Source organism: Micropterus salmoides, unplaced genomic scaffold (genome assembly GCF_014851395.1).
Source record: "Micropterus salmoides isolate LMB-PRFRI ecotype aquatic unplaced genomic scaffold, ASM1485139v1 Ms_hic_scaffold_1, whole genome shotgun sequence".
Classification (NCBI taxonomy): domain Eukaryota; kingdom Metazoa; phylum Chordata; class Actinopteri; order Centrarchiformes; family Centrarchidae; genus Micropterus; species Micropterus salmoides.
Genome location: NW_024040040.1, coordinates 53,632,517 through 53,653,515, shown reverse-complemented (window position 1 = coordinate 53,653,515; position 20,999 = coordinate 53,632,517). Strand labels below are relative to the sequence as shown.

The 20,999-nt window shown below is 41.2% G+C and overlaps 1 protein-coding gene and 1 long non-coding RNA gene across 3 annotated transcripts; one reads left to right on the top strand and one right to left on the bottom strand.

Annotated features, from left to right (window-relative positions):
* Positions 1-7,517: 7,517 nt before the first annotated feature.
* On the top strand, positions 7,518-18,181 carry LOC119913951. Its single transcript, XR_005446694.1, has 3 exons — positions 7,518-7,705; positions 8,239-8,372; positions 18,046-18,181. It is a non-coding gene; the product is annotated as an uncharacterized LOC119913951 (long non-coding RNA).
* Positions 10,580-20,729, bottom strand: LOC119913843. Of its 2 annotated transcripts, none has more exons than XM_038732947.1 (9): positions 20,579-20,729; positions 20,170-20,216; positions 19,746-19,870; positions 19,172-19,227; positions 18,029-18,243; positions 16,141-16,406; positions 13,788-13,907; positions 13,561-13,702; positions 10,580-11,117 (listed from the first exon to the last, which is right to left on the bottom strand). In XM_038732947.1, the coding sequence occupies exons 2-9, from the start codon at positions 20,195-20,197 to the stop codon at positions 10,807-10,809; spliced, it is 1,263 nt and encodes a 420-aa protein (XP_038588875.1). In that variant the 5' UTR covers positions 20,198-20,216; positions 20,579-20,729; the 3' UTR covers positions 10,580-10,806. The 2 variants fall into 2 exon arrangements, with proteins under 2 accessions (XP_038588875.1, XP_038588876.1); XM_038732948.1 differs by lacking the exon at positions 20,579-20,729 and adding an exon at positions 20,302-20,379.
* Positions 20,730-20,999: the final 270 nt, after the last annotated feature.

Sequence of the window (20,999 nt, the reverse complement as noted above, 5' to 3'; positions counted from 1 at the left end):
GAGGTAAGTAGTGATTTCAAGTAAAGGAAAAAGTCTATTTTAATTAAATTCCTTATTACCTTTTCAGTATTAAAACATTGTTGTGCAACGTTCTCTTACTTTGTGTCTGAGGGTCCAGGTCCATTGCTGAAGTTTGGAGTATACTCTTTAGATCGGTCACTCTTCATAGACAGACAGCTGGATACAGCAGACTCTGCTCTGTCCTCCTCTTCCTCCACACAAACACTCATCTTCTGGAGTTCATTCAATCTGAGAGGTAAAACGGTAACACTGGCTGTGAGCTCAGAATACAAGAAACAACAGACAACAACACTGGCAGACTTTCTGGGGAAGACCTGGTCTGATCCGGAGAGACGGCATCCATCCCACTTGGGAAGAAGCAGCTCTCATTTCTAGAAATCTGACCAAGTTTATTAGTGGACCAAATCCATGACAATGCAGAGTTGAGACCAGGAGGCAGAATCAAAGGTAAACTGAAGAGGAGCTGTGTATCAAAACCTTGTAAAAATTAAAACCACAAGTGCAACAGAACAAAAGAATAGGAGAGTTAAATGTGGACTCTTAAACATCAGATCTCTCTCTTCTAAAGGTGTACTAGTAAATGAACTAATATCAGATTATGATATTGATTTATTTGGTCTTACTGAAACCTGGCTGGGTGATGGAGAATATGTTAGCCTAAATAAATCCAATGTTAATACTCACATATTAGGCTACTAGTTACTTATTACTCTTTAAAAAAAGTTACTTATTACTGGGTGATAAAAGTAACTACTTACGTTACTATAGCCTATTACTTTCCAGTGTTTCCCACAGAATGGGGAATGGTGGGGGGGGGGGTGTTATTCTAACGTTGGACAGGTTTGTGCAGCGGTGTTCACGAGAGAGAGAGAGAGACACAGACAGAGGGAGCGAGCCAGAAAATAATGAAATTATGTGAAAAAGCTTTTAGCTTCATTACACTGGCTCCCAGTGTGTTTTAGAATTGACTTTAAAATTCTATTGATCACTTTTAAAGCTCTTCATGGCCTCTCGCCTTGTTATATTTCTGACCTTTTAGTCCCATACGCACCAGCACGTACCTTGAGATCCTCGGGCAGAGGTCTGCTGTCTGTTCCAGAGTCTTGACTGAAAACTAAGGGGACAGAGCGTTTGCTGTCAGGGCCCCGAGGCTCTGGAACAGCCTGCCCGAGGAAATCAGGTCGGCTGAGTCAGTGAACTCTTTTAAGTCCCTTCTTAAAACATACTTTTATAGGAGAGCCTTTCCCGATCTTACTTGACTTTATTTTATCCCTTTTATTTTATTTTACTTATTTTATATTTATCTTAAACGTGTATTTTAGTCTTTTCAATGTTTTCATGCTTTTATCTTGTATTGTTTTTGGGGTATTATTGTCTTTACACTTGTTAAAGCACTTTGTAACTTGTTTTTGAAAAGTGCTCTACAAATAAAGATGATTATTATTATTATTATTATTTCCCCCAGGGATAACAACTATGAAGAGAAGCAAGGATTTTCAAAGCTATTTCTTCAAAAAAAAAAAAAAAAAGCTTAGCTAAAAATAGTTTTAATAGAAATAATCACACACATATACACAAAAATCATCCTAGCTCCACCAACAACAATGTGTTATACTCATAACATGTACGTAGTTTTGCAGCATTTTCTCTGGGCTGCACCTTAGAGCCAAGCACAGACTGGTACAGGACCGGGGTCAAGGCGAGTCATTCTTTTTTTATTTTACTGATTACACCACAACTAACTAACAGCTCTTCAGCCATCGGCTCATCTGTGTCATGTACATTGACCTGGTGTGTAATGTGGAAACAGAAGTGCTGTTAGAGAACAACAAACCCCTGTTCAATAAAAATATCTAATCATGTTGATGAATGTTCTTTCCTATTACACAGATCTTTCCAATTTGGGGTTCTGACAACTATATATTCCTTTACAGGTCAGAATCTGAGGACTGTGGACAACATCCAGACTACTGTGTTTCCATCTACCACACATGGCTGATCTTCCAGACCCAGGACAGAGTAACAGACAGTTCAGTCAGGCAGCTACAGACAGTTTGTAGTGTGGCAATGTGATTATACATTGCCAACGTCCACAGTCCAGCCAGGAGAAAAGCTGATGACACAGTTCACTATGTTGCATTTTTACTACTCCCATGCATTTTAATCAATATATTATAAGTGATGAGTCCAAAAATATTAAACAGTATGAGGATAGATGGTGCTGACTGATTGTTTTGATTGCATTTTATGTGGAAATGCTAACTGCTGTATAAGAGAATAATGAATAATGTAATATTGCAAACTTTTCACTAAGCTGATCCTCCATTCTGTCTTCAAAGCACATAATAAGTCAGAGGATCATGTCAATGCTATGTTTGTATGGGGGGAGCACAAGAAGCCAGTACTCCATGACTCCTCTATACATGATGCCATAATGAGGCATACAAGAAGAAGGTCCAAGAGAAATGAAAGTACATTAAAAAAAAAGTGGCTGATGTTGTTTTAACTGCAACACAATATATTTGCCAACGAGGTCATGTGAGATAGAAGGGGCAGATGACACGGGGAACTTTTTAGAAGTATTCGAGTTAATTGCAAACCATGACCCAGTGGTACAGAAAAACAATGATGAGAAGCCACAATGCAAAGTATACAAACTCTGTAATACAGATTGATATCCTCAAAGGAACTGGAAGAGGAGCAAGATGTCTGTGAAGACTCTCAGTCATCCAGGTCATAGTCATCCAACGAAGGTTAAAAACAAGGGCAGAACTGAAGAAGTCCTTTGGATGAGGGACAAAACGTGTTCCAGTATCTTCAACCAAATCCGGTTTCCCTTGATTTTAACCTTTGCTGGGTGAAGAGGAGATGTAGCTTACTGTGCTACTTTATTTAGCCAGCATTACATACCCCGTGAAACAGCCAATCAAGACTCCTCGGTGGATTCTTCCACTTCCCCTGAACTAGCAGATATAATCCCGAAATTAGTCCACAGCTTGGTATGAACATTAGTTAAAGACTTTACTTCGTCTGCAAAGCTAACACAGTTCTCCCAACTCTTTTTTTCCTCGTCTCTGTCCATTCCTCTGCTCACACACTGAACCCCGCCCCTGCCGCACCTGCTCACCACCTGATCAAGCACTCCGCACCTGCTCACCACCTGATCAAGCACACCGCCGCACCTGCTCACCACCTGATCAAGCACACCGCCGCACCTGCTCACCACCTGATCAAGCACACCGCCGCACCTGCTCACCACCTGATCAAGCACACCGCCGCACCTGCTCACCACCTGATCAAGCGCTCCGCACCTGCTGACTGGCATCAACCAATGAAAACCTTAGACGCCAGCACAATTACCACAGATAGACAAGTTGAATATACAACCCATTAACTCGTCATAACATGTTTTTTTAACTAAGCATTATCTTTTAGTTATTTATCAAATAACATGTGCAACATACAACAGTTTTAACAAAAATACAACCATATGTTTACCATCAATATGCCATGACTTTTAATATCAAATTTACTTATAATGAACTCAGTATACTATTTATTCTGGGTTACATAAATAAAACTGAAATATTAAAAACTTGAATGTATTGTCACACAGTGTCTGCATTGACCTCCACTCAAGTTTCCTAATCAGAGTACACACCTGTTGGTTGATATGTCCTCACTGCCTCTTTCACTTTGTGCCTGTCCCTAGATTAATGTCCAAGACAGCCCTAAATACCAAAAAGCCAAAAGAAAAGCTTTTAGTTTCATTCAAGTGGGATGAAAAAGGTATCCCACTCACCACAGCTTCAGTGGGTCACTGCCCAAAGCAAAACTAGCTCAGTTTAGACAAGGTGATTTTACTGTGATTCAGCAACCATTTAAATAATACAAATGTAAACTATAGAACCACTCTTTATAACTTATTATAATTTATTAAAATTTTCATGGCACAGTATTGAAATATAGTTACCCTCAAATCCATTAGTATTTTCTTCACTGAATAGGTCTGAGGTTTTCCCACACCAAGCTCTTGCAATCCATCAAGCAGTGACGTCAAGGTTTCACCAGAGAGACATGGTAAGAATGACACCACTTCTTTTATCATTTCTTAATCCATTTTCTGAAAACACAGACATACAAACAATCCCATTTGTTAATTTACTATGGTTTTATACACTGCGTGTTTGTCACTGCAACCGGCTGCACTGTAGCCCAAAACTCATCCTTTCCGGAACAAACTAGTTTCCAAGCTTACTGCAGTTTTCAGCCACACTGTCCATGTCCATTACAAACCAAATATGTTTATACACACACATAAATCTGGTAAAAACATCCAGTATCTTTCCTTCATACTGTATTTTTACATGTTAATTTTCAGTTTTTGAATCAGCTGACAGTTTCAGGCTGCCATTGAGGTACAGCAGGTACAGCAAAGGCAGAAGATTGTTAAATTATATGGATTGATTAAATTACATCTACAAGTTATCCATCATTTCCACAAATGACCCTCGCTACATGTAATTCAGCTATAGAATTGTGTTCCATGAAACAAGTCTGTTCAGGCAGGGGTCACACCCAAAACTGAGATCACTTTCCCTAACCTGAAGTTAACCTTTAAACCAAGAAAGCTTTAAAATTGTCTTAACACGATTGGGTTGGTGTGCATTTAGGATAAGAACATGAAACCCACATGAACACACACAAAGTGTTGAGTCCCTCTAAAGTTTCTTTCTCTCCAGTCCACAGGGAGAAAACGGACTTTGACAGTAACATAATAAAATGTTGGATTAACACTCACCCTGCCTCAGTCTTCAGTTCTGGGACTCTAACTGGAGTCTGAAAGGACTGAACTATTTCAGCTACAGGTTCCTACCTGTTCTCATTGTTTCTCCTCCCCTCTACGTTTATGAGTGTGTGTGTGTGTGTGTGTGTGTGTGTGTGTGTGTGTGTGTGTGTGTGTGTGTGTGTGTGTGTGTGTGTGTGTTTAACAGGATTTGTTCGTTTTTATATGCATCTGTCACTTGGTTTGAACAGGTAAATTAAAAGTTTTGGTCAAAACGTTGGAACTCGAAAAGTTGGAAGTTTAAATGATGTAAACAATGTGTTTTGTTTAATTTAAGACATTAGAGCTTTAAACTAAATGAAACTGAACTTAAGGTGACCTATTTCAGACTTGTAGGGAACACAAACACTCCTTCTTGTTCCTCTGGATCTGGAGCTTTCTGTGTGACAGGAGAAGGTGGGTTAAGTGAACAAGCTTTCAGCTCAGCTCAGGAGCCCCTGTCCCCCTGACTCTTCTTCTGTTTTACAAAAGGACCAAGGACACGTCATTTCCGGCACCCTGGTTTGGAAATACAGTCATTAAAACAGTTTTTTAACATTGAGAATCACCTCAACCACAAGTGGCCCTTGAGCAAACAGTGTTCCAGCCACAGACCTATCTGGATGTGTTTATAGCCTTTTGTACTATGTATTGCCCTTTAGCGTGTTGGGTAATTTTATGGACAGAGTTGGTTTTCTGGTGAAATGGATCTAGTGCTGTACTGTGGGGTGCAGTAAATTGTGAGTCAGGGTTTTTTGCAGTTGTGTTGAGGCTGCTTGATTTTTGTGCTGTAGTCTCATTTTGGTGGTTCTCTTTATGATGGAGTTTAAACTGGTGGAGTTTATTGAGTGTCCTACTCTAGAGGGGTTTAATCGGTGTACTAAGGAAAGTCTGCTGTTGATTGCTGATCACTATGAGCTAGCTGTTCTAGACAAATGAAGAAGCAGGCTGTTAAGGCAGAGTTACTTGCTGCATTGGTGGAAAAGGGCATTTTGCCACAGCTTCAGAGTGTTCCAGAAACTCCCGAGCAGTCATGTCAAACTTCTGGTGAAGCAGTAAGACTTAAAGAATTGGAAGTTGAATTGCAGCGTCTGGCGTTAAAGGATAAGGAACTTAACTATTTGAGTGATCTCGAAATGAAGATGCTTGATCTCCGCATGCGTGAATTGGAGCTTGGTGTTGCTTCTCAAGTTTCGTCTAGATCTTCAAACTTTGATGTAAGCAGAAACATTCGCTTAGTTCCTCTTTAATGAAAAGGATGTTGACAATTATTTATTATTTTTAAGAATGTCTTTGTGGATCGTCCTTTTTGGAATGTTGGTAAGCCTTTGAGAACCTGATTCCTACTGGGAAGGATAGGCATAGTGAAGTCGTTGAGGGGGGCAGAAATGTTGGTCCCTTGGAGGTTGATGTTGAGGCTGAGGATGATTTGAAGGTAAAAGACATCATGTGCTTTTATTGTAAAAAAAAAAAAAAGAGGACATATTGTGGCAGGCTGTCCTGTGTTGAAAAAGGAAAGTGTGAAGCCTGTAGCTTTAGTAAACAAACTTGATAAAAATTTAAATGAACCTGTGTTGTCTAAAGACATGTCTATTGACCTGACTGTATTTACTCCATTTGTTATGGATGGTGTTGTCTCGTTGCCTGGTAACAAACTTAAAGTGCCGGTAAAGTTTTGCCATTCGGTAATGAGTCTGCTGTGGGTTCTGACGTTCCTGTGTTGGGTTTTTGTATGGAAGACATTGATGTGCCTCTGCATAGGGTCTGTGTGGAGTCTGACCTTGTGTCAGGAGAGGTGTCTGTGGGGGTGCGTCCTGGTTTCCCTACAAAAGGGATTGCCTTTTTGATGGGGAATGATTTGTTGGTGGAAAGGTGTTGGTTAAACCTGAAGTGACGCCGATTCCTGTTAGACAGGTTCCTGATGAGCTTGCTCACAAGGTTTCCCAAGGTTTTTACTGCATGTGCTGTTACTCGATCTGTGTAAACAGGATGAAGAGTGAAAGTTTTCTTTTTAATCCAGATAATGGTCACTCATTTTCTCCAGTGGGGGCTGAGAGTAACGCCACAAGGGCAGAGCTTTCCTGAGGCTGAGCGTTTATCTTATCTCGTGAACAGTTGATTGATGCGCAGTGCATCTGCTGCAGATGAATGGAGGGCTGTAACCCAAATTGTAGTTCCATGAGCATATCGAGCAGAGATTTTGACGCTGGCTCATGATAGTCCTCTTGCTGGTCACTTGGGTATTAAGAAAACGTATAATCATATTTTGCGCCATTTCTTTTGGCCTGGGTTAAAGAGGGATGTTTCACGTTATTGTAAGTCTTGTCATCTATGTCAGGTAGTTGGGAAACCAAACCAGACCGTCCCTCCTGCTCCACTATATCCGATTCCGGTGGTATGTGAGTCATTTGAACGGGTTCTGGTTGACTGTGTGGGCCCCCTGCCTCGTACAAAAACTGGTAATAAGTTTTTGTTGACTGTGATGTGTGCGTCCACTCCATTTCCAGAAGTCTTCCCTTTACGGTAGATCTCAACTCCAGCGGTTTTAAAGGCTTTGACAAAGTTTTTTTCATTGTTTGCTTTGCCGAAGGTTGTACAAACAGATCAGGGTTCAAACTTTGTCGCGGGTATTTGCTCAGGTGCTGAAGCAGTTAAATATTAAACACTGTCATTCTAGTAATACCATCCGGAGAGTCAGGGCGCACTTGAGCGTTTTCACCAGACATTAAAAAACCATGTTGTGTACTTACTGCCTGGAGTCCATCGGAGTTAGTATTTGCCCATACTGTGCGTGGGCCATTGAAGTTATTTAAAGAGAAGTGGCTGTAAGAGGGGACAGAACAAAACTTGTTGGACTATGTGAGTAACTTCAGATTTAAATTACGCAGAGCTTGTGAGATAGCTGGGGATAATCTTGAAGCAGGGCAGGATGAAGGTGTGGTTTGATAAATGTGCTCAAAATAGAGAATTTCTGCCTGGGGATACGGTTTTAGTGTTGCCGGTTCCTGGGTCTAGTTTGCAGGCTCGCTACAGTGGGCCTTATGTGGTTCAGAAGAAGGTTGGCGATAGAGACTACCTGATAGCCACTCCTGATTGCTGCCGTAGATCTCGTCTGTCATGTTAATATGCTGAAGTCTTACTGTGACGGGCAACAGATGCAGCCGGACGTGGGGTCCAGTTCTGGTGCAGGGGAGGGTGCTGTGATTATTGGGGAGGTGTCCAGTATTGACGCTGGTGCACATCCTGTGTGTTCGGTGACGGGTGTAGTCTCAGGTGAACTGACCACTTCTGATTTTGGTGATAGTTTGTTTTCTGTAGCCTTGACCCAAGGGAAGTTATCGAACTACACAATTCTGGATGACGGTGACTCATGTGTCTGTTTTTTCCCTCAGGTGTCTTAGGTTTGGGTGACGAGGGGAGAAACTGATAAGAGGGGGCTGGGCGCTTGGCGCTTGGCGCTTGGCTCTCGCTCTGGTCCACCTTCCAGCCATGGCAGCAGCAGCACCTCCGAGACTGCGACTAATTGGTATTTCCTTGATTATTGTTCTTATATTTCTGATAGGACTGGTAGTTTAGTTTTCGCGGCTTTATTTCTGTTTGTTTAGTTAGGGATTAGTTTAGGGTAGAGGGGGGCTTCCCTTTCTTTTGTTTGTTTTGGCCAGCCCATCAGATTTGTTGTTTTGTTTAAGTTAAATTTTGAACTTATTTCATGTTTATTTCAATAAACTTATGTTTGCATTACTCCTGGACTCGACCTGTTCGACCCCCTCTTATAACGAGCTTTGGTGGGGGGGGGGGGGGGTCGTAACAAACAGTCATACATGTAGACAACAATATTAGCTTATGGGTCCAGTAGTATGTGTATATAACACATTTAGTATTTCTTAGCTCACACTAAAAACTTGTTAACACATTATATATACCTTTATAAATAATTAATTAGTTTCTGTATTTCATTGAAAGTTATGAAATGTAAACAATCCAATAAAAAAAACTTCCAAATCCTTCTTTTAATTATTTTATAAACATTTACTCATCTTAATAACTGGTCCCACTTTTGCTGCAAGGAACAATGTTGATTGTTTGTAAATGCATAATGAAGGATTTATTAGCCTTTATAAGGCAGTAATATAAACCTATTATAGTCTGATTACTCTCATTAAACATCCTATTACCACCACCATATATGTGTGTATGTATGTATATATTTATATATGTACATATATATATACGTAACGGCTGAAAATGTATTTGTTAGTGACACAAACAGAGTAATATAATATTCTATAATAATATAACTCTGTGAAAGAAGGCGTTCTGCATAATGAGTACTTTTACTTTGACACTTTATGTACATTTAGCTGATAATACTAATGTTAATACAGTATTTTGTCCAGCTCTGCTGCTCCTCTACATATATGAAAGTAATGTCAGAGTGATGTATGTATTTTAGATTCTGCATGTTTCACTTAGTGTCTAATAAAGCAGCAGCATGTTATTATTGACTCCAGATTTCTATCAACATTAATATTCATGTCATTCTGTGTGGCTCTTGTATTCTGAGCCTCTGTGCTGCAGCTTTTAAATACCTGCCAGTGTAGTATAATGGAGTCCTGGATGCTGCTTTTTACTCACATTAATATTCTGCCTGCTTAGAAATGATCTCAGTCACTTTGTGCTTTGAATCTTAGGTTGTGTTTTTAGAGAGACTCTGTAACGTGTGTCCAGACTCCGGATGAAGTTTCCCAGCAGCTCTTGAATAAAGGCCCGTGAATGTAAAATGTATTTAAAACCTTTACTGTACAACACGTCACTGCAACAACATGAATGTGACAACAACATAAAGCTGACGAGTGTTTGGAGTCTCTGCAGCTTCATCTTCAGAGAAATGAAGTGAAACCAAGAAGGAAGGAGATGAATGTAAAAGCTGTGATTCCTGCTTAAAGCTGCCGTCTCATTCTTTAGCATCCTGTTAATAAACTTTTAAAATGTACAACCTTTTCAACACTAAGAACACACAAAGCGCTTTTACCAAGAAAACACTTGGAGCTGCAAACAGTTTCCACCAGTCTGCAGACCTTTTTACTACAGATCTGTGTGTGTTGAGCTGCTTTCAGAGTTTACAGCCTGTTTTTAAGGAAAGGATCTCTGGTTTCAGTGTTTCTCCGTTCACATGCAGCACGACTCTCTGAAGAAACTCCAAAGTACACTTCAGGCTTTCTGGGTACTCAGCCTGGAGGACATACTGCAAGTACAAGTACATGAGTGTATCAGGGCAGCACTCAGTCCGCTGAAAACAAAAGTCTAGTCAAAGTGAAAGATGCTTTTCTTTTGCTGAGTTCTCAAAGAAAAGTTGCTGTTAAAGATTTCTGACAGGCAGAAGTTCATCAACATGCTGCTGTCTGGTTTTACTGAGAACCAGCCGCCAGTTTATGTCACTGATTTCACCCCAAAAACATCTATTGTGTTAAATTTATCACTACAAAAGTCTTTACTGACTCAAAAGCAACAGAAGTCAAGTTGAGTCCAGAAGACAAACCCTGGTGAACATGATGCTGTCAGGACTGATGAAGGCCGGGGAACCAGAGGAAACACAAAGATAAGAAACATGAGAGAGAAATATTATTTTAAGGAAGCCCAGATTTCCATCAGACTGATTCAGTGTTCTGGTGTCTAAACAAGATGGATCTTCAACATTTCTTTAAATCTGGAATTTTCTCTATTGAAGGCTCATTTCTTGATCATTTCAACTTTATTGTTCCAAAGAAAAAAAGCCTGCAGGGACTCATGAACATGAAACACTAAATAGAATATAACTACAATAATTGCTGTGGCATTAATTTGTGCATGTGCAAAAGTTCAAAAGGACTGAGCAGCCTCTCTAATCAAAGTAAATCATTCTCTCCCTCCGATGAAGCCAATAAAAAGGAAACTAAGCTTTGCAGAGTCTCAGTTCTGCTTCAGCTCAGATTCAGAGTTTGGGAACAGTGTGGATCCAAACTACTGAAGTCCTCAATCAGAGCTGAACTGGCTTCTGTTCCTTTGTTTCGCACCATGTCAATCACCGCTCCAGCCCCGTCAGCCCTGGTTCTGGTTCTGGCTGAATCCATTTCTTCTTGATTTATTATTCCCCGTTGCAAAAGCCGATCCAGCAGCTGGTTCAGAACAGGTTCAGACACTGAATCTACGAACTGGGACCGAACTGATGCCAACCTGCTCCGTGGGGAGCCACTCTGAGGCCTCGCTGGATTCTCTTCACGCAGAGCCGGATCTAAGCAGAACAAAGAGTTCAGTAAAACAGACCTGTGACTGTGTGTTCGCACAGAAAGCAAAGCAGATTATTCAAATGAATGCAAACAAACTCAGGCTGATCCTGAAGCTCAATCAACATCCAGAGAGGAAACAGGAGAGACGCTGGAGGGACAGAAGAGAACGAGGTGGAGTTTGTCACTTTGTGATGAGAAGGGGTGGGGACATAAGGGCTCAGATTAGGGGTGTGATGATGCACGAGGACCAGAGGAGAAGATATTTAACACTTTTCAGGAATTATGTCTAATTATTTATATTTTTTTATATATATATATATATATATTAGGGGGGGGGGGGGGGGGGGTCCTATTGGAGCAATAAACACTTAATGTCCTGCAGTTCTGAGACATTTTCTGCTCCGATTTATGGTGGAAATGACTATATGAAGGGAAACAAAATTCAGCTGGCAGGAGACAATTCATAAATATAACAGATGTAATGCAGCTTTTTGTTTTTGGACTATGCACATTTGTTTCTTTTATATTTAAATGGAATTGCATGTTTTCTTTTTGTGCAAATAAATCTTTCTTAAAGCATTTTTATTTGTTAGTTAACATTTTTGGTGCAAGGCATTTTTTCACAAATGCTTTCAGAAAGCGGACATGTACCCAGCGTGCTCGGTGTAAGTGACATCTATGGTGAAATGTAAAAAACGCTGTTGGAGTGTTTAAAGTGTCAGTTCACCCAAACCACGAACAGTTTCAGTTTTACTCTGTTTGGCTGGTTAAATGTCTGCAGTGACCTGATTCGATGGCAGAGAACTTGTCTTCTGTCATGGTCACAGCTTTCAAACATGCACAAAGCTCAGACACAACATTTCCATGTTCCTGTAATACTGATCACTGTCCTCTGGAAGGAACTGCAGCTGAGATACAGAAACTTTACAGCTTAGATGTTTCTCTCTTCACACTGTCACATTCCAAAGTCACAACCTCCCTTTAGACCTCGATACTCTTTTTTTACTCTAATTTTAAAAATTAGAGTCAAGAGTAAAGTGGTCAGACTTGATCTCAAGCTTTATAACCAAGAAATTAATACATGTGTTTGATTCTCACACATACTGAACATAAAATATAAAGAGACTAGATGTATGAAGAACTTTGCACTCTTAACAATTTTGTGCCTTAATAAACAACTGGATCATTAACACATGGCCACGCAGCCTTTAGCTATATGAAACAGCAAAAGTCAAAAACAACTTTAAATCAATGAATGATAAGAATCCATCCATCCATCGTCAACCTCTTATCCTGCGTACAGGGTCGCAGGGGGCTGGAGCCAATCCCAGCTGACGTCAGGCGAAAGGCGGGGTCACCAGGACCTGGACAGGTCACCAGTCCATCGCAGGGCCACACAGACAAACAACATTTTCCCCATACTCATGCCTTATATTCAAGAATAATGAAATCACATTTCTGACACCCCAAAATGGACCATACCATTTTCTGACGTTGACGTTAGTTGAACGTCTTGTCCGTCTGCATCCCTCGCAGCGGCAGCTGCTCCAGTCTAGTGCATCACATGCTGTCAGTTAGCCATCTAGCTTCTTTAAAACATTAAACTTTCCTTCCTTCAGAGTTTTGAAATTAGCATTTATTTGACTTACAATGAGCCCTCTGATGTGAGCTATTATCTCATATTGTGTAATTGTCAGCTTACACTTGTGCTTAGGCATGAGCAGAGAAACTGAGGATTAGTTAGTTATCGAAGAGATATTTTGACTTCAGTATAGAGTTTATTATTTAATTTTCAGTCTCTTGTGGGTATTTTAAACAACAGACTAAGCAGTCACTTGTTTTCACTCTGGAATTCAGGAAAGGTTAAAATCCAGGTTTGTTATTTCAAATGTATTCAGTTTCATAACAAAAAAGTTCTCATTACATTCTGTTTAATATTTACAGAGACCCAAAAATTTCCAATTCCCCAACAATTTATGACAACTGCTTTCTTTAACCCAGATTAGGCCTACGTTGCATTCACAGTCAACATGAGCAAGACGAAAGATCCTTGCTAAAAAAAAAAAAAAAAAAAAAAAGTGTTATTTGAAAACTTGAAATGATAAGAATTAGAGATGATAATGCAGCCTGTATTTTATGGAAGTGTCTCTGGTTCTGGTTCAGCATTGTGTGGGTCTGACTTGCTGCCAGTTTTGCTCCAGAATACTTGGTGACCCCTGACTACAGTAGTTGTTGTGTGGGGCATCCATCAACTGGTGGAATGAATTTGATTCAGCAGACTGCACACATTAGTTAAATAAGCAGGGATAATGTAAGCATTGTAAGACTTTAGTTTACTTAAGCACGCGCCTGCGCTGTACTGGGTTTCTTTTTGACCTGGAAACACAGTTAACCCCCCCGGTTGTCACTGTATAATTCGCACCCTGTGCAGGTGGATGAAGACTTTACCTTTCAGATCAACTGCATGCTCCCAGACCTCCGTCTTTCTTTGGTCTTGGACCTTTATAGTCACTTCTTCTGTGTTTGTGGGCAGGCGGATCTCAAACGTTGGGTGGTAATTTGGTCCATATTGCAGTTTAAAAGGTGCATTCTGAAAACCAAAATGTCAGAACAGCATCCACAGTAAACCAAAGGTTTGATGAATTGTGTCAGCAGCATTTATTTAAAATACTCACCTTAGGCTGGATTTTGATGGCCTGAGGACAGTCGACAGTGTAACTTTCATCTGCGATGAGAATGCATGTGGAAGGAACCTCGATGTTCTCAGCATGTCGCTGTTGCTGTCGTTTGTTCACCTTCCAAGACATCAGAACATTTTAACATTTCAAGAGTTTATTCTAAGAAGGCCAATTTTCTCTCACTACAGACATACGAGTATCAGCAGATTTGTAGGTCCAAAAGTAACAAAGATATCAGCACAGTGGGGTTTCAACTAACTATTGTTATTACAGATCAATCTGCTGAATATTTTCTCCATTAGTTAAAACGCTTGATCTCCAACATGTCAGCAAATACAGAACAATGCCCATCACACTTTCCTCAAGCCAAAGGTAGCCGGCCAACAGTCCAAAATTTAATGAAATACAAAGAAAAGCAGTAAATCTTCAGATTCAGACTCTTCACAATAGTTGCAGATGAATTTTATGTCAAAAGATTAAACGTTCCACTTTTTCGGATATACAACACATAAAACTGGGTCTCTATTGTTGGACAATGGACAGAAAATAAGTGTTTTCAACCACTCGACACTTGTTTAGTATAAATTCCCTCTTTGTGTTTCCCTGTTGAGCTGCAGTGGAGCGACAGTCACAGAAGGAGGACTGTGGATTTTGTCCCCATCACTTCTTAAAGTATCTTTCTCTCCAGTATGAAGAGGAGGAATCATTACAGGAAGATCCAGGGGTGTTCCCAGGCTCTTGAAACATTGGGGGCCCAGCCCCCCCCCCTTTGCTGCCTACCCAAAATAGGTCTATAACGCAACAGTAAATGACCTCTACACAGTAACCAGGGCTGACATTGACTTTTTGCTCACTAGCCAATGTGGCTAATGATTTCCAAAGTCACACGCAGCATTTTCAATAGCCACATTTTGTTGGTGGGTTATTGAATATAATAAAAGTTCTGCATGGGTGTAAAAGATTAATTTAAAAGATACAACTGATTTTTTTTAAACCAGAAACACCGTTTAAATCCTATTTATTTTAACAGCAGCAGGCTAAACACTTAAATACAGAGTAGAAAAATGATCAAAAAGAACAAAGAGCAAAAGATGAAAGCCAAATCCAGCCAATCCCAGCTGACATCGGGTGAAAGGTGGGGTACACTCCAGCTGGGTATTTATTATGATTTTATAGTTACTACGGTTAATAACACTGATATATTAACCGGGGGGGTCTGGGGTCCTCCCCCTGAATTCGGTCTTTAAACACTTATTTTCCTGCATTCTGGAGACATTTTCTGCACCAATTCTTTATTTATGAAGGGAAGGACAAAAATGAGGTGGCAAATATAATAAAATGTAATGCAGTAGCTTATTCTTTTTTTTTAAGCTTAAGTTACTTATATGTAGGAGAGATTTCTACATTTACACTACATTGCAGGCTTATTGTGCAAGTAAACCTCACTCATAGCATTTTTATTTGTCATTTAACATGTCTTGGTGCAAGATATTTTTCAGAACATTTTTAATAAATGCTTTCAAAAAGTGGTGCTTACGTGTCCCCACTGTAAACGAGCCTCCTTCCCTGCAGACTGAGCTACTCCATGCTTACCGCTTCACCTCCACTCTCTGCTCACTCGGCCCCGTCACTCTGGCTCTCTGCTTTGCTAATACACCTCCTCTGCCTGTCAGGGGCCACGGCGAGTAGTATGTAGCTGCAGTACCGGAGGCTGCAGTATCAGGAACTGCATTTCTAGGACACTTGGCATTTTCCCGGTAGCCCAGAATGCTAGTCCACCCTGAGGCTACCCCCTTTAGACCCTTGACAGAGAGCCCGTCTGGGACTGTAGCCTACTTGATGAGCGAGGGGGACAGAGACAGCAGGACACAGAGCATCAGGTGTCTGTGCCACGATATTCTCTCACTACTACATTTGTATTTGACAACATTTATATTTAAATGTATTGATTACAACTTCCCCGTGACCCTGTACGCAGGACAGGCGGTTGACAACGGATTACAACTTTGCAAGAGATGATTCAGAAGTCGCGGGCAAGTCCTGAAGCTGTGAGCAATGCGCTCTCTCTGTCTCTCTTCTCGTGCTCGCTCTAAATGCAGGCAGGCTGAGTCACGTTACATGAACTTGAACAAAAAGAACAAAAAGTAGCCTCCGCTCTTTGAAGACCTACGAGTGTGTCATGGGATTATTGTATGTTAATATAAGTTACATTCGGGTCTAGAGTCAAAACATCCGGGGCTAAAGCCACGGAAAAATGGCGACGCCGATGGGAAGAACAGCTGGTTAGTGTTCAGTGGACACCTGACTTGTTGAAAAACTGTGAACGGACAGCTGTAGGATGAAGCTTTACCTCGTCCAGATGGATGTTGCTCGGCAGGAGAAACAATTTGAGTTTTTGCCTCTGTGTTTCTGGGTTTGGGGGTCCGAGGAACAGCAGAACTTGGCTGCAAACTGGTGTCGTCCACAACCTCTTAACAATATCCCAGACTAGGCCAAAGGCAGAGAGGTGACGGACTTTGACAACCACATGAGTGTCTGTAATCTCCTGCGGGTCGAGGATGCTCATTCCATCATCAGTGATGTGGACGACAGACAGCAGACCATCAGGCAGCAGAGCTGTGAAAACAGAGCGTTAAACTTTGGTTTTACTCATAACAACCTCAGCACAATGTCCTATTTTATTTCCAGAAAGTCATTGAAGACTATAACTGTTGCCCAGGTTGAGATTTTTATTGAACGGTCAGCGTTGGTGGATGGGAAGCCAGTGAGGGATTGTCCCAATCTTCTGTGAGGACCAGAGGGGATGAATTGGAGGAACTAGCTAAAAGAACTGAAGATTAAAAAATATATATAAATTTTCTTTAATTCACGATCCCTTGATAAAATATATCCAGATGACCTCCTGATTTTTTTTGTTGCTCCCACTTAACAAAATTTTTGTTTCAACAAATGTAAAAAAAATATTTGTGGCCCGATTAGCATGAAGTGCTCTAAGGAAAATACTGAAGTCTGAATCATTGCTGTGCTCAGTGCTTCACTCCATCTTCTCATTGTCCCCATCGTCAAAGATTCCAGTGACATGGGAAAACATCTTGCTTTATACTTATAATTCCCCAAAAATGTGTCCTGTTGTGCCCTTACTAACACTATTCAACCACACACACAGACACTTTAGCCCATAAATTAATTCATTTTCATTTACACAACACCACCAGTGCTTGGAATTTAGATTACCTCTTTGTCCCCTGTTTCAGTATCTCACATTATTTTAAATAAAACAGGGCATGGTTTTATTCACTCTCTAAACCACTGACTACAGGTATAGCCCCCATTTCTGCCCACCTGTCCGGTCTGGTGACAAATAAATATATAATAAAGAATACAAAAAGGAGTAAATTAAAACTCTTCGTTAAAGCTAAATCTGTCTGGCCCTAACCCTTGCATGGTATTCAGCTCTTCATACTGTATACCAGGATGCTGGGCGGGACAGGATTAAGAAAACAAAGCAAAGGAAACAGTTATTTCATGTCTGGCTCCTCCACAAAAGGACTCGCAGCATATCCACAACCCTTCTGTGGTCATTCATGGTCCCAGAGGCCTTTCCTCTAGTGCCACCATCAGGCAAAACACAGGAATACAAAGTATTAAGATATTGATTGAATCCCAATCACCACAGTCCGAAATCTTTGAGGCACGTTCCTGGTGAGTCCGCGAGGGCGTCGGGCGGTCACGCTGTCAAGTCATCAGATGCATGAGGGCCCCCCCCTCGCAAACATTGCAAGCTTTTTATGCACACTTTGAGAAAGTCATCATGTCTGCAGACTTTGCCCGAGGTAATTACCCACAATTCATAATGATGTTAATCTGGGAAGCTGGCGTAAAAATTAAATAATAAAACTCCAAGAAAAGAGAAGTTTTCATGTAAGATGCAGTTTAAAAACGACTTAATAGATCTGAATGTGACCTCTTCAGGTTCAGATCAGGTAGTCGGTCCCTTCACCGTCTCGGCCGTGAAGAAAGTTAAATAATGGAAAATATAAGTCTCAGACACACAATTGTTTTGGCGTAGTCATGGTAACGTGATATGTCACAAAGTTATTCTAGCGCCCCGCTCAGGACAAACTTCCCATGATTAGCTGCACAGCTGTTCAGACTGTTAGAACAGGTAAACCATCAGGATGTTGTTTCATCGCCGCTCTGACAAAACTCTCCACTCACAAAGCACATTAAGTCCTCACCATCCTTTGTTTCACAGTGCGGCAGGTGGAGCTGACAGACAGCGTTCTCAGGACACTCGATACTGAACAGCAGCCCTGCAGCCGTCTTGCCGGCTGATTGGAGGAGGCTCTCATCCCATTGGACAGTCCGGTACAGCAGCTCCGCCTCCTGAGCCACAACAAACACCAGTCCAGTCAAAGCACACTGGAACACACCTGGACCAGGACACCTGAACCTGCAGGACATACAACAAGCTCTCAGCCTGCAGGGACCATAGACACAGAACTAACATGACCAGTTTACACATTTCAGACAATCTAGAAAAGACCCAAACGAGGACATCTGGACTCTTTTAGAAGCTAATGATGCACATATATACATGTTTCTAACAAGTAAATGGTTGTGGTTACTCCTCATACGCACTCCAGTTCATTATGGCATCATATTTTGGCAGGTTTTATTATTGATAATATTAGTTACAGCAGGGACCAGATTGGGGCTAAAACACATGCAGCTTTTGTCCTGGTAAAGGAATTAAAAAGAATTTGCTGAAATAAAAGTGCTGCATTCTTTAAAAAGTTAGAGACCAAACTTAATTGCTGGACAAGATGTGAATGAAGCAGCAGCTGCAGGAGGAAGAAGTGTATGAGTGTTGAAAATGAAGAGTAAGCACTGAAAGGAGTTGACATGACAGTTGATCTTAAATGCTGTATGTTTGAAAATAACTAATTTATCAGTAAATTTAACAAAAAGTGTTTCTAGTAGTTGTGAACGTTCACACTGGCAGGTGGAGGGAAAAGCTGTCCAGCACAGAGAGGGATGATCAGATATCAAATATTAAGATAACAGAGCACGAATAAAGAGAGAAGAGTTCAAAACTTTCTATTTTCTCGCCCCGTCCAAACTGGGTTTGCTGACCAATCACTGAGTGAGGTGGGTCATGTGGGATTGTCTTTCAGAAAGTTAAAGAGATTGTCCTACAGAGCCTCCAGGGGTTTCTGAAGCTGTTCCACCATCAGAAGATAAGTTCTGCTGAAGTATGCTGGCGCCTTCTGAGCTAAACTCTACTGAAAAGGTCCAACTTTCAGTTAAAGTGCTGAGAGGAGGTGAAGCGTAGGTTAAAGTCACTGAATGGAGCATTCTGCATGTTGTGACTTGGTTACCTGTATGAAGTCTTTCCAGACTCAGTCAGCAGTTCAGGTGTGAAACTTAACTTCTCCTGAAATAAAAAAAAGGCACAACATTAGTTACAGAACACGTTGAGATGGGAGCAGAAACTGGCCGCCTGACTCTCTCTCTTGTCTGTCTGTTCAACTGAAGTGTGCTTCACTGAATTATTAACTGACCAGTAGAGGGCAGCACCCAGCATGAACCCCTGTAATTTAACTTTTTAAGCTCAGATTTTTAACTTATTCAACTATTAACTTCGTTTTAAACACAGCACAGACCGTCTGACTCGCCCAGAGTTCGCTATAGAACCGAACAGAACTAAAAGCGCTTTCCATTTAAAACATTGCGACAAGTGTGGGGAAATCAGAGTGCAGGTACAGCCTTTGGTTTCTGATGAAAGATGCTAAGGTTCAGTTTGTACAGATGACACCTGGTTTTCAAAGGTTAGGAGGTAGAAATTAATTAGTTTCTCTAGTGTAAACGAAGAATTTAGAAGGTAAGAAATATTTAACCCTGGAGGTGGTTAAACTAAGGAACCAAATAAAAATGTTAAGGTTAAAAACTGACCTTTGTATTCAGAGCCTCTCCACACAGAAGCTGCTGCTGCTTCAGTCTCTCTGCATCATCAGGACACGGCTGGTCCTCTCCGTCGTCCTCAGACACAGAGAGCTTTGGGTTTGATGTGGACGGATCTGTTGGGAGATCAGAGCCATCGGACGGAGAGAAGGAGACGCGGATGTCACTTTGGGACGTGATGTTTAAAAGTCCAAAAGATACCAAGTTAACCCCGAGTCCATACAATCAAATGTTCACGAAAACAACAAGGACAGAGATCCAAGACATCCTGCAGTGAGGCAGCAACAAGACATCATCTTTCCCAACATGCAGAGCAGAACAAAGCCAGAGACCTGCTGTGGGATTAACCAGAGCCATGAAACACACAGCAGCCAATCTTCAGTTTACATTTCTTTAAGATAATCCAGTTACTCACGTCCTCCATGTCTGTCAGGTGAAGCCATGATGTCTCTGCCACCCAGCCTGTAGGAGTAAACACAAATACAGCAGTTATCTCTTAAGACAGTCGGTGTCAAGTTCCCCTTTTAAATATGTGTAGTTTCCCCACTTGAAAGAGATTCCGCTCAATGACTGAACAGCTGTTTCCTGTTCCCATCGGTCCAAGTCATCGTCTGTTATTTGCCATTAGGTGGAAAAACTTTTAAATAAACCCAAAAAAAAGCGCATACACACTTCTAGATCAACTAGTACACATACATCAACACATTCAGCTCGTTAAGCAGCAGCATATATACAGACAACAACACAGAATCTCAGTAATCAACCGCGCTTCAACTTAAACATCAGAATCACAAAAACATTTCACAGCTTCAGACCAAACCAACCTCCTGCTGTGGCAGCAGCAGTAATCTCGTCACGTCAGACCTCAGGACATCTCACACCTGCACAGTCTTTCCGCCGTCGCAGCATTTTCTCCAACAGTCTCGCTCTTCCGCGGTTTCTGTTTGTTTGTATGACACACGTGCTGTCCCGGAAACTGACGCTGCCGTGCGTCTTTTTAAACGCTCCGTGTGGTCATGCGCATTGGTTGGTTCCGTTTGATCTCCTCTCTGCAGTCAGTCCGTCAGAGGCCGCTTGTTACTTTGCTTTAATTAGGGTTCATACCGCGTAGAAATATGAACCCAATCGGCCACATGGTGGCGCTATAATTAAGGCGTAAAAATGCAAACTTTGAAAGGCCACGCCCCTTACACCGTAAGTCCGATTGACTTGAAATTTCTCACACAGGTGCAGCTCAATGTGCTC

Coding starts and splice junctions, on each gene's coding strand:
- LOC119913843 (XM_038732947.1), bottom strand. CDS start 20,197: ATGGCTTCACCTGACAGACATGGAGGAC. Junction 16,407..18,028: donor GCACTGTGAAACAAAGGATG/GTGAGGACTTAA, acceptor CTGTTTTCACAG/CTCTGCTGCCTGATGGTCTG. Junction 13,703..13,787: donor CCATCAAAATCCAGCCTAAG/GTGAGTATTTTA, acceptor TTTGGTTTTCAG/AATGCACCTTTTAAACTGCA.